Source organism: Notamacropus eugenii, chromosome 3, assembly GCF_028372415.1.
Source record: "Notamacropus eugenii isolate mMacEug1 chromosome 3, mMacEug1.pri_v2, whole genome shotgun sequence".
Classification (NCBI taxonomy): Eukaryota; Metazoa; Chordata; class Mammalia; order Diprotodontia; family Macropodidae; genus Notamacropus; species Notamacropus eugenii.
The window spans coordinates 414168995-414180890 of record NC_092874.1 but is presented as its reverse complement, the minus strand read 5'-3'; the positions used below and the strand labels follow the sequence as shown (position 1 = coordinate 414180890).

At 39.7% G+C, this 11896-nt stretch overlaps 1 protein-coding gene across 12 annotated transcripts in view; it reads left to right on the top strand.

Moving 5' to 3' along the window:
- Positions 1–2255: 2255 nt before the first annotated feature.
- COBL (cordon-bleu WH2 repeat protein) overlaps positions 2256–11896 on the top strand; it is a 346611-nt gene continuing 336970 nt past the window's right edge. For 6 of the 12 annotated variants that reach the window (XM_072598183.1, XM_072598186.1, XM_072598175.1 and 3 more), the window contains exons 1-2: positions 2290–2530; positions 3251–3565. In XM_072598183.1, the coding sequence (XP_072454284.1) occupies positions 3525–3565 (41 nt within the window). In that variant the 5' untranslated portion in view covers positions 2290–2530; positions 3251–3524. Of the gene's footprint in view, positions 2531–3250; positions 3566–11896 lie in introns of those variants that run through there. The other 6 variants (XM_072598174.1, XM_072598187.1, XM_072598182.1 and 3 more) reach the window with 6 other exon arrangements.

Genomic DNA, 11896 nt, shown 5'->3' with positions numbered 1-11896 from the left:
GGAGTAGAAAGTCAGAAGGGGAAATAGATTTTTAAGAGGAAAATGATTTTTATCTGGAACTCTTCTTAAAATATTGAGTATGAATTGCCAACCAAGTACCCAAATGGAAATGCCCAGTAGATAATTGGACACAGGTCTGGAGTTTAGGAGAGATGGTATGGCTAGAAACATAGATTTGTGTTTCCTCTGAATAGATATATCTCCTTACCATAGGAAGCAGGAAGGGAAGCAACCTTACACATTTCTGCCAATTAGACTTTCTCCCTTTCTCACCCTCCCTCTCCCTTCCCCACTCCAAAGCAAGCTGAGTTTTCAACCAATTTAACATGGCTATAAAATGTGTTCATTCTATTCACTGTCATATTTTGTTAAGTCCACCAAGAAGTTAATTCTCTATTTCTCCAAGTCTAATATTGAAAGTGGGGGGAAAGAGAAGACAGAATAGAGCTGTGTATCTGAAAAGGACATTTTTTTTTTTTTTTGGTCATGGTGTAATGGAAAGATAACTGACCTCACAGTAAAGAAAAATCTGAATTGAATTCTACTTCAAATACCTAATAGCTATGTGAATCTAGTTGTCACTTATTTTTTTCTGTCTCAATTTCATCATCTATACGATGAAGATAAGAATATCTACTTCTAGTGTTGTTGTGAAGATTAAATCTTAAAGTCATACTATCATTATTTGTCTCTAAAAGAATACCTTCCCTGAGTTTGCAAGGCAGGCAAATTTGAAATGTGGAATAATCATTAAATAGGTGAGAAACGGTACATTTAAAATCAAAAGTTGTTAACTTTTCTGTGCCAGTTTAGTGAAGTTGATGGATTCTTTATCAGAATAATCCTTTTAAATGAATAAAATACATGGGAGTACAAAAGAAAGCAATTACATTGGACATTTTCTATGTATGTATGTATATATATGTGTATATATATATATATATATATATATATATATATATATATATATATATATATACATAAAGTTCATAGACCCTAGGTTAAGAACCTCTAACAAAAAAGAAGCCTACATATTTTATTTGCCCTAATCTGTGCTTGGAGAAATATTTTTATCCATTTATTCAGGTAAGTTCTGAATAATCTAGGTGAGACTTTTCATATTGCTATTTCCCTCCAGGTTTTCATCACCTTTCTGTCTTCCCACTGTGTTCCTATGGTTCATGCATTTTTATATTTGTGTTGGTTCCGTGGGGCCATTTGTGTGAGCAGATTCTTGAACTTTCAGTGTTGACAAGTGTTATAAATCAGGGTTTGGTTTGTTCATTGTTCAGACTTAATGTGATAGATAAAATATTAATAATGGCGATTAGACTTAAAAGTGTGTTGTGGGTTCATTTTTCCCCCTTTGCCATCCATTGTTAAATATTTGCCAGCATACTCTTGGTTCCAGGGTTTGGGTCTCAGGCTGAGCACTAACCTTGTCTGTGTCATTCTTCCTTCTCTTTTGGAAAATTCCTCTATGTGAGGGTCTGCATATTTGGGATGCACAGCAGGTAGAAAGTACTATCTGGATTGCAAAAGCTTTAAAAAAAAAAAAAAAAAGCTTTCTGCAAAACTGCCCTGGCTGGAGGCCAGGCAGGAGAAGAGGGAATTTTGTGAGCCTGGAATGTTGAAACATGCCAATTTCCCAAGCTGACTGCTTCTTACACATCAATATCCCACGAGCTGCATAAGTCTGTATGCTGTACTAAGCATTCGTTTGTTTGGCTTTGCCCTGTACTCCACCGTCTCTTCCCTTAGTGCGGTCATGACACTTATTGGATGGTATGATCTGATGTGTCAGGGGCTGAGACAGCCCTAAATGAGGTATGCCCCCTGTGTGTGAGATAGTTACCTTAAGGCTCAGCTAGGTGTAGAAACAGAGGCTAGTAGCAGAATTTTCCAGTAGTCTCCACTAAAAACTCTTCTCTCCCCCCTCCCCCCAAACGCAAAGGATTTTCCCTGGGCTGGGAGATTCAGTGTCAAAGTCTTAGGAACGTGGCAGATGCAAAAACTTAAGTCCTTCTCCTGCCTATGGTCCAAGTTTAAGCAGTCCCTTATACACCCTACCCCCTTGTCTCGGGGCTTTCTGTCTCCCTTTGCCTCTACTTCTGGGAGACTCTTTGCTCTTTCGGGATAGAACCCTGATGCTCCTGACTGCAATCCCATGCACCTAGTCTACTAAATACCCCGCATCTGAAGCCATGTTTCCTCTCTTTCCTTACGTGCACGTGTGAGTCCCTACGGGTTAATGATTTAAAGGTGCCACGGCAGGTTGTCCTCAGTCCCTCCCCGCCACAAGGAGAGTTAGAGCCGGTCTGTTTATGTAGACCTGCTTGGTGGCAGTCACATGGATCAAATGGCCGAACTGCTCTTCTCCGGCCGCCCTGATTGCCCCGCTCCACTTGCCGCCGCCTAAGTTTTGCGGGAGAAGGAAGGAGAGGCTGGGGGAGAAAGAAGAGCAGGAAACGAACAGGTGGAGAATCTCCGGGAGCCGAGGTCTGCCCTCCTCCTCCCGGGGCAAACTCAGGTGCCTTTTGCGTGGAGTGGGGGTGGTGTAGGTGGGCCCCTGGGATTGGGTAGGGCCCGAGTGAGCTAAAACGGTACAGATTGGGGGTGATGGAATGTGTGGGGGTGGGGGGGAGGTTTGGGACCGCAGCATTTACCCTCTAGGGCTGCCCCTGGAGATGTGTGGAGGAGGAAGGGGGGAAGAATGGAAAGCAGCAAATGGCAAAGTGGAGGGGGTTGGAGGGGGTGGGCAAAGCAATAATTGGAGTGGGGAGAGCAGTAGTTGTCAAAGTGGGAACGCAAAAGCAATAATTGTTGCGGGGAGAATGATTATCGTGGGGGCGCGCAAAGCCCTGTCTTTAGGGGAGAACGGTAATTGTCATAAAGGTGGTATGGCAGTAATTGGCTTACGCAGAGAGCAGTAATTTTCTGGGGGGTGGGATGAGGGGTAGCAGTAAGAGGCATGGGGGTAGAGGGAGAAGGTGCGTGGGGGGGAGTCTGGGACTGCGTTCGTCTCTGGCACTTCCCTCTCCGCTCCGTGCCCCTACGGGAGCTTAGAAAGTGTTCCCACAATTGGAAGCACCTTGCACGCCCGCCACCCGGCTGCCAGGGCTTCAGAGCCCCTCCCCCTGCGCTGGGGTAGCGACCCCTCCCCGGCGGGCTGGGCTCTAGCCGCGGCTTCTTTCCTTTCTCTCTCTCTCTCTCTTTTTTTCTTGTCCTCTTCGCCCACGTCCTCCTCTAGCCCCCGCGTGGCAGGACGATGGGTCAGCTAGGAAAAAGTGAATGAAGGAGGAGGCGGAGGGAGGCGGCGGCGTTGGCGTTGACTTTGGCGTTGGCTTTGGCTGCGGCTGCAGCCGGAGGAGGAGGAGGAGAAGGAGGAGGAGGAGGAGGAGGAGGAGGAGGGAGCGCCCCTGACTCTGCCCGGGCCGCAGCGGGCGGGCTGCACCTCGGGGTCTGGGCGCTCGGCGGCTGCCGCAGCTGCAAACAGAGCAGCGCCTCCCCGTCCCAGAGGACCCATGGACAGCCTGCCGGCCTCCGGGGCCAAACCCCCGAGCGGGTAAGCCGAGGGAGCTGGGTGAGCCAGCTCGCAACTCAGTGTATTCTTAATTCGCTTGCTTAGAGTTTTGATTGCCCCCCCACCTCCGGCCGTGCAAGGCACGCATACACTGGCGGGTGCCCTCCTTGCCCTGACTGGGGCGTGTGTGTTTGTGTGTGTGTGTGTATGTATGTGAATGGGGATACACCTTGTACCCACCCTAACTTAACACCAAGACGTGTCCAAAGGGCCAAGCGGGGGTGACTTTGGTGCGTATTTGTGTACTTTGTAGGCTGGGGTCGTTTCCCAGGTAACAGTGTCAGGCCTGAGTCTAAGTACAGTTTGTTGGGCTGCTTTCTCTCTAAATGAGCTTTAGACAGCCCGGCCCAAACCTAATTATCCTCGTCGTAGTCAGTAGCAAACATTTACTAATTGCACTCTACATGTAAATTGTTCTGGGTGTTTTATTCTCCTTGCCTAGCGACCGTTCCCCCTGCATTCCCATCCCTCCCGCCCCTCCCCAGTTCTTGGCCATGGAAACAACCTTTGGGCACTTGAGGGAAAACCCAGAATCAGTGGTACCAAGATTAATGGATGCCAGGGAAGTAATCCCCTTTCTTCTAACTTCAAAATTCTCAGCTCACTACTATGGCTTGCTAGCTTTATGTGGAACTTGCATCCTTGACTTCTGTCTAGCTTAATTTTATGCTTTCACCTGTTTTACACCTGCTCTACCTGAACAAATCTAATTAATAACGATTATAGTCACTAATAGTAGCAGTTTCAATCACTGTTCCTCCTAAGATGTCTTCTTGGACCACAGCCCCACCACAGTGCTCTTAGAACTTCTGAAATCACTTGGATGAGGGCAAATGTGCTATGAGTATTGGAAATGGAATGAGTGGGTGGGGATTGGGAGTGCACCTGCTTATGGAATGGGCCCGTGCTTTCAGCCCATTTTGCACACTAGCAACTGGACTTGAACATGGGGGAATGGGGGACAGCAGATCTCTTTCTCTCTGCAACTGCCCCCACTGACTCACCAGGGTCCATATGCTGCTGCCGTTGTCCCAGTCTTTCAAAAGGGTTTTCAGAGACAGAAGTTTTCCTTTTCCTTTTTGCCAGGAAAAAGTGAAACAGCAAAGCAAATCAAATAATTTTGGAGCTCAGGAATGTTAAGAAGAATTTTTTTTCAGTACTCTTATGTGTTTACATAATTCCCTTTGATTGGACAAATCCAAATAAAGAAAAAAAGTGGGAAATTCTTTTTAATGAGCACACTAAAATTAAATAGGCAAACAAGACAGAATTATCTTTAAATTTGCTGTTTTAATATGTCTTGATGTAATAGGAATGAGTTGCAACAATCATTTTAACCTTCAGATAAATGAGAAGCCTGGTCTATGGTAGGAGGGACCCCATTAGTCAAGCAAATAATAATGTTTTTGATATCTAAATGGCAACAAATACAAGATGTAATATAGCAACCATTTGGAAATGCTTCTGGAGTGTTATTAATTACCAGTGTTGGTAGATTCCGGCCTGCCCAACCCCAATCAGATCCCCAACTGTAATTGTCTGATTTATATGTTGGAGTTGGTTTGATAGGAAAATAAGAGTTGTTCCTAACTCATATTCACTCTTTCTGCCCTCTCTCTTTTGAGGGTGTGAGCCTATTTGTTTTAAAAGATTCAATAAATACAGATGAAGAAAACACGGGATTGTTTATGATTTAAACAGGGGGGCTAACTTTTTAACCAGTGGTTTTGTTGGGATGACCTCATTCGCATGTATTAAAGGTCAACTTAACCAAATAAAATTGCTGAAAGGAATCCTTTACTTGTAGGTAGAAACAACCCATTCCTTGTCTAAATTATCAGCACTTTATAAAGATAGACAAGGTATTGAATTTTGGCAGATGGTGGGAATGAAGATAAGGTCATTTTAGTCATTATCTTAAAAAAAAATAACGTTCTTCACTAGTTGCTTTGCTAATTAAGAAAAGAAGATAGGGACTGCTGTAGGTTTGGGGGGAATTCTTTCTACTTGAGATTTCAACTGTGGAATAGAAAGTTTAAAAAGAAAATCAGTTAACTCTTGTTTTTCTGCACCATAGGGAGAACTGATTGACTTGATTTTTCCCAGCTACAAATCTATATGGATGGAGAATGCTGGAGGATGTTTCTTTTTGTAGAGATAGCAAAAATCAGGCAAAAAACGTACTTAAATTTAGGAAATTTATAACTAGTTGACGTGAATTTGATTATTGTATTGTAGTGTAAACATTAAGAAAATTATTTTGTGTTCTATTTTTTGCTTTAAAAAGTTTCTAGTTTTCAATTATTTTGAAATTGGACAGTTTATAAAAATTTCATTAAGGTAAATGACGTGACTTCTTTAGTGGAAATACCTAGAAAGATTCTTGCTTAAGAACAAGGTGAACCATTAAAAAAAAAAAAAAAGGAATAAGAGAAACAACCTACCACAGTTCAAGGTCATCTTTATGGAGTTTTACAGTTTAATTTCTATATTCTGCTTTTGCTGAGCTTTATTGAATTAGTAGCAAAGCAGACTAATAAAATATATTTATGAGATGTTCAGGAAACATTTGGATATTAAGAAGCATTGTTTTCAGAATACCTATTGTAACAGTTGGGGAATCAGGAATATTTTCTGGAATAGCCATTTAGTACAGTGTCTATTTTGTAAAGCAGCAATCCTTAAAGTGTGGTCTGGGGACCTTCAAGGATACCTGAAACCATTTCTGGTTGGATCATGAAATCAAACCCATTTTTATAATGACACTAAGGCTTTTTAATTTTTAATACACTATTAATAGATGCAAAGCTGCTGGAGGGGGGAGGATCCTCAATTTTTTTTTTAATGTAAAGACATTCTGACTACAGAAAGTTTGAGGACTGCTATTCTAGAATTTCTGCTCTGTAAGTTGCTCCTGGAGGCTTTTATTTTGCCAGAATAGTTACTTAATTTTTTTCTATACCATGAAAGTGGTGGGTATCTGTGCAGTATAGCAGGTTGTGTCTGTGTAAATGCTAAAACAGCTGGTGAATTTGGTGAAATAAAACAACTGGTCAGTTTCATGAAGTAATTAGCAAGAGAGAAACATGTGGGATGTCAGCCAGATGGGACCTGGGAGATCACCCTGTGTAAACTGATTTTTCAAGTGAGTAAACAGTTCCGGAGAGGTGAGGTCAGACTGGATGTTTGAAGGGATTCACTAGTTTAATCTACACTGTTGAAAGATTGTAAATGAGTTCTTGGGATGAGTTTAATTTTGCTCAAGTCTGACATTTTGGAACTCAAATTACACTATTTTCAGGTTGATAAAAGTAGAAGATTGTAGATTTATGTTTTTAATGTTAGGGTATATGTAAAAAGTCTATGATTATTTGATAATGAAAAAATAGACCTGCAAAAGTTTAACTTTTCTTTGAAAAGGGGGTACATGAAAGTCATAATAATGTGAATGATTTTAGTAATAATCATCGTTATTTATAACAATAATAATTATAATAACTGATTGAGTGTTTCAAAGCCACACTTGTTTGCTTTGTGGTTACAGGGTCAGCTTGTTGGGTAATATGCTTTCATTCTTTCCAAAGATCCAGTGTTTATTGATTGAATTAGCTGTGTTGTTTTTGTGTTGTTTTCCCCTTTTCTTTCTGACATTTAGTTACATAAGAGTTATTGTTAAAAAAGAAGATGCTGTTTTAAATACATTTTCTTTACTACATTAAATTCGGGAATACTAAATTTAGGTAGTGCTCGATGTGAAGAATATAAGAGGCTCATCCCCACATTAAAAAATGTGACTTGAGAAGTTGGGCCCTTTGCCGCTCATGCAGTACTTAAAACACTTCACTGACATTACATAAGCTTCTCTTAAGAGAACATTCTGGATTTTCCAATGATTGTGCAAGGGAGAACAGACTAGAATGCAATGAGAAATGCATATGGAGATTTGGAGTAAATTTTGACCATCCTCTGCCCCTGGCAGTTCTGGCATTCACAAGTTTCTTCTGAGTCTTTCTTCATATTTAGAGCGGATTTATTCTTCATTGTCAGAAGAAACAATCACAGATTTAGGGCCTTCAGGGGTCAGCTAATCCAATTCTCATTTTACTAATGAAGAAATTGGGGGTCAGAGAAGCAAAATTATTTTACTAAGGCCAAGCAGATCATGTTCCAGACCATAAGCATATCTTCTAAGATAATCAATTGGCAAGTATTTATTAATGTGCTTTAGGATTCTTAAAATCCCAGTTTTTCTCATGCCTCACCTTCTGCAAGAATTTTTTCCTGATTCTCCCAGCTTTGACCCATCCCACCTTAAAGTTCCTTGGATTTATTTTGCATATATTCCATGTATACACTTTTTTATGTACGTTATCTCCCTAAAATGCAAACGCCCTGAGAGCAGGAACGGTTGCAAGTCAAAGTCAACAAGCCTTTTCTTTTTTCGTTTTTATTCTACACCATCCAGCACAGTCCCTGGAACATAGTAGGTGCTCATTGAGTCATTCTTTTCTTCAACTTGTGAACACTAAAGTGAGTGGAGTAAAATAAAAAAAAAATTTGTCAGATTTTCTTAAGAATCATTATAATGAGCAAACTTGATAATACATTCTTTTGTGAACTGTGGAATATGTTCCACAAAGATAGGAAATTTGATTTTTTTCTTTTTATACCCAGTAACTGACCTTTGTATATACTAAGTGGTTAATAACCATTTGTTATTTACGAAATTTGAAAGAATATCGAATACATCATAAGCTATGCCTGTCCAGCACTTAGAACAATGCCTGCCCAGCACTTAGAACAATGCCTGCCATCTAGTAGGTGTTTAATAAATGTTTATTGATTGATTATAATGTAATCTTATTATTGTGTCGTAGTTCATTGGAAATCTGTAGTATTGTGGCTCTCCACAACCTACTTCCCACCTACCTATTCAGTCTTAGGTCATTGTTTTCCATTACAGACACTTGTCAAACAGGGTTACTTCTCCATGTCTGGAGTACACTCCACCCTCCTCATCTTTGCCTCAATGCCCCCACCCCAACTTCCTTTAGAGCACACCACAACTACCTCCTTCTCTACAAGGTCTTTCCTGATCTGCCCTCCAGGGGTTCTGTTATTTCCCTTTTGAAATTCCTGTATTTCTTGGTATTTGTTTGTTTATCTCTATGGACTACTCCATCCTCCCCACCACTCTACACTTCTCTGCAACCCCAGATTTTAAGCCTTTGGAGGACAGGGATTTTTTCACTTTTGTGTTTCCAGCTCCTACCACAGCACTAAAATACTTTACTCACTGGTGCTTAATATCTTAATAAAATTGTATGTTACATATTCATTTAGTTTTTTTATATTTTGCTCTTATGGGGATAACCTTGCTCTTACTAATTTTTAAATGAATCTTTTTTGCATGTTTAGTTCATTCCTTTCCATTTTCTTTTATTTTGGTCAATTTCAATTTTCAGTCTTCCATTCTCTTCCTTCTTTGGTCTTTTTTTTTTTTTTTAATTACAACATTTCACCCAGGTCATGTTTCATTTTTTCTGACTTTCAGCACTTTGAATAATGTACAATATTGTCTTCAGTATTACTTTTATTTAATCTTACCAATCTTCCATTTCAATTGCTTCTTCCATCATGATCTAAAATTTTCCCTCTCCTGTAGTTTGCCATTTTAGGGAGACTTTTCAGGCTGTTCATATCAGTAATCATTGTTTTCATGATTTATTCTGTAAGTTTTAGTGAAGGCCTCAAAGTTACCAGATCCTATAAAATGGTATAACAAAGTGCCATGGAATTCCCCAATAAGTGAGTTGTTGGTGTCCTATATGCCTCTAACCTTAAAGGAGAGTAGGTGTTTCTTTTGCAAGAAAAGAATCCTTTTTTAAAAAATTATTATGAACCACACCTAACTTCACCTATTCCATTAGTCTCTAACTCACCAGCACTCTTGTATTTTGTTGGCATTATGATAATTAGTTCTTCCTGTGCTGCTTTGTAACATCTTAGGTTGTTTGACCAGTTAACAATTAGTCTTCCTGACTAAATGGTGAGTTAAGAAACAAGACAAAGAGGAGAAGATGCAGGTGATGATAATGGGTTATTTCCAAACCATGCCACTTGAACTCATGTCATCCCTCTTATCCCACTTTGCTCAGAATTTGGACTCTTTTGGGGGGCTCTGCTAGGTGAACTTCTTATCTTGCCCAGAATCAAACTTCCTTGGCACTTCCCAATCATTTTCTAACCATAATGTCACATGAACTCTTCTCACCCCCTTTTTCCCCTTTATGTGTTTTCTTCCCTCACTAGAATGTAATCTTCTCTTAGCGTAGTGCCTGAAACATAACAAATACTTAATAAAAGTTTTTTTCTTTCAATCAATAAACACTAAACTCGTTCCTTCCTTTCTTTCCTTTTTCCCTTCCTTTCTTCCTACTTTCCTTTCTTTTCTTCCTTCATTGTCTTCCAGTATGTGAAAGGACCTCTTAAGGGAAAAGATATACTTTTTTTCTGTTGTACAAAATGAAAGAAAAAGCAAATAGGTTGGCGCTGTTGGGAAGCCAGTTTTGATATGATATAATTACTTCAAAGAAATAACATTCTAACAAAAAGAGATGTTCAGAAATGGACAATTGAATTCCTCATCAGTGGAAGTGTTGAAACAGAAGCTGGGTGACAACCTGTCATACAGAGGGGATTAATTCCTTCAGTGGTATCTTCGGAGGTCATTTATTTTGCCCTGTTCCAGGATAGGAAATCATATATTCTACAGGTAAAATCCAATTACAATAAATACCAGTGCCAAGAAAGTTTTAGAGAAGAAAAAAATCCGTCCTAGCCAAGAGCCTGTATATTTGAAGTAGTATCTAATACAGTTGAATCCAGGACAGCAAAAGGGTTGGGACAAATCTTCAAAAGTTGAGATTTCATCCATATTTCCTAATTAGCTCTCTTTACTCCAAGACCTTGTAGTTATTTTCTAAAAGTATTTATTGAAGCCCTTTATTTTTACATTAGAGTTGTTAACTGATATCTCCCCACCCATCCCGACTTCCACCTCCACTAAACTCTTACAACATAGAAGAATCCCAGAAAACCTATCTTAATTCCTCCCCACCCCCGCAGTAGATAGTACCACTCTTAAATAACTTTGTGTGTACTTTTGTCTATGTTGTATGCTTTCACTAGCATGTAAGCTTCTTAAGAACAGGGACTGTTCCATCTTTGTCATTGCACACTTAGCACCATGCTTGGTCACCTAGCTGGAATTGAATAAATAATAACACTCACTTGGTCAATGAAGATAAGACACCAGAGTGGACATTAGAGTTATCCTATACTTAACTATAAGTCTAGAAAAGTCATTCTTTCTGTATTTATTTCCTTAATGTAACCCAGTGGGAGGGTGTTATATTTAGTAGTTGCAAATTTTGCAGGGGTTGAACTAGACTGCTTCTAAGGCCTCTTCTAGATCTATGTCTGTGAGCCTATGACCCAAGCCTATGACTTTTCAAATGGAAAAACCTTCTGGCAAAAGTTCCGTCACCTCCCTAACTTTACCAGTTAGTAATATATTTTTGAGAAATATATTTTTGAGAAATATACGTTTGCCTTGGATGGATTGAAAACCCCCACCTTAGATCAAGATGCTTTTTTTTTATTCTTTAAATTATTAAAATCTCACTTCTGTTCAAGAGGGGCAGAACTCTGTAGTGGAATGAGCTATGGCACTTTGGAGTAAGGCTTTTTAGTCACAACTCTCTGAACTTCCATTTCCTCATAAGTAAAATGAGGGCATTAGAATAAATCAACTCTAAGGTCTCTTTGAAGTATAAAAAATTACTTGACTAATTCTTTTCAAAACAGCTTTGTTCACTAATGATAAAATGATTGGTGACGTAATAAACTTGTTTATTTCTCTTCGTCATTTAGTTCCTCTTAAAGGGACCCTTCTTGTTTGTGTGCTTATAAAAAAATAATCAGATCCTATGGGACTGAGATGTTTAGTTTTTCTGGTGTCCTGTGGACAGTGATACTAGCTATGTATAGGCTAATTCTTGGAAACTTTCAAAATAAGTGGTCATATTACTTGGAATGAAATAAGATTTTATTTAAAGTGGCTATATTTTTGATACTGGGATGAAACCAAAGCAGACCAGTGGGCTGTTTCTATGTTGGGGGATAGGGAGAGAAGAATTATTTTTTGCTGACTTTTCCATAGTTCCCATATTTATTCCCAAATGTCTCAGGGAGAAGATGATTAGAAAATACTAGTCCTTGAGGATTCCCCAAGACAATAATTCTGCAGGT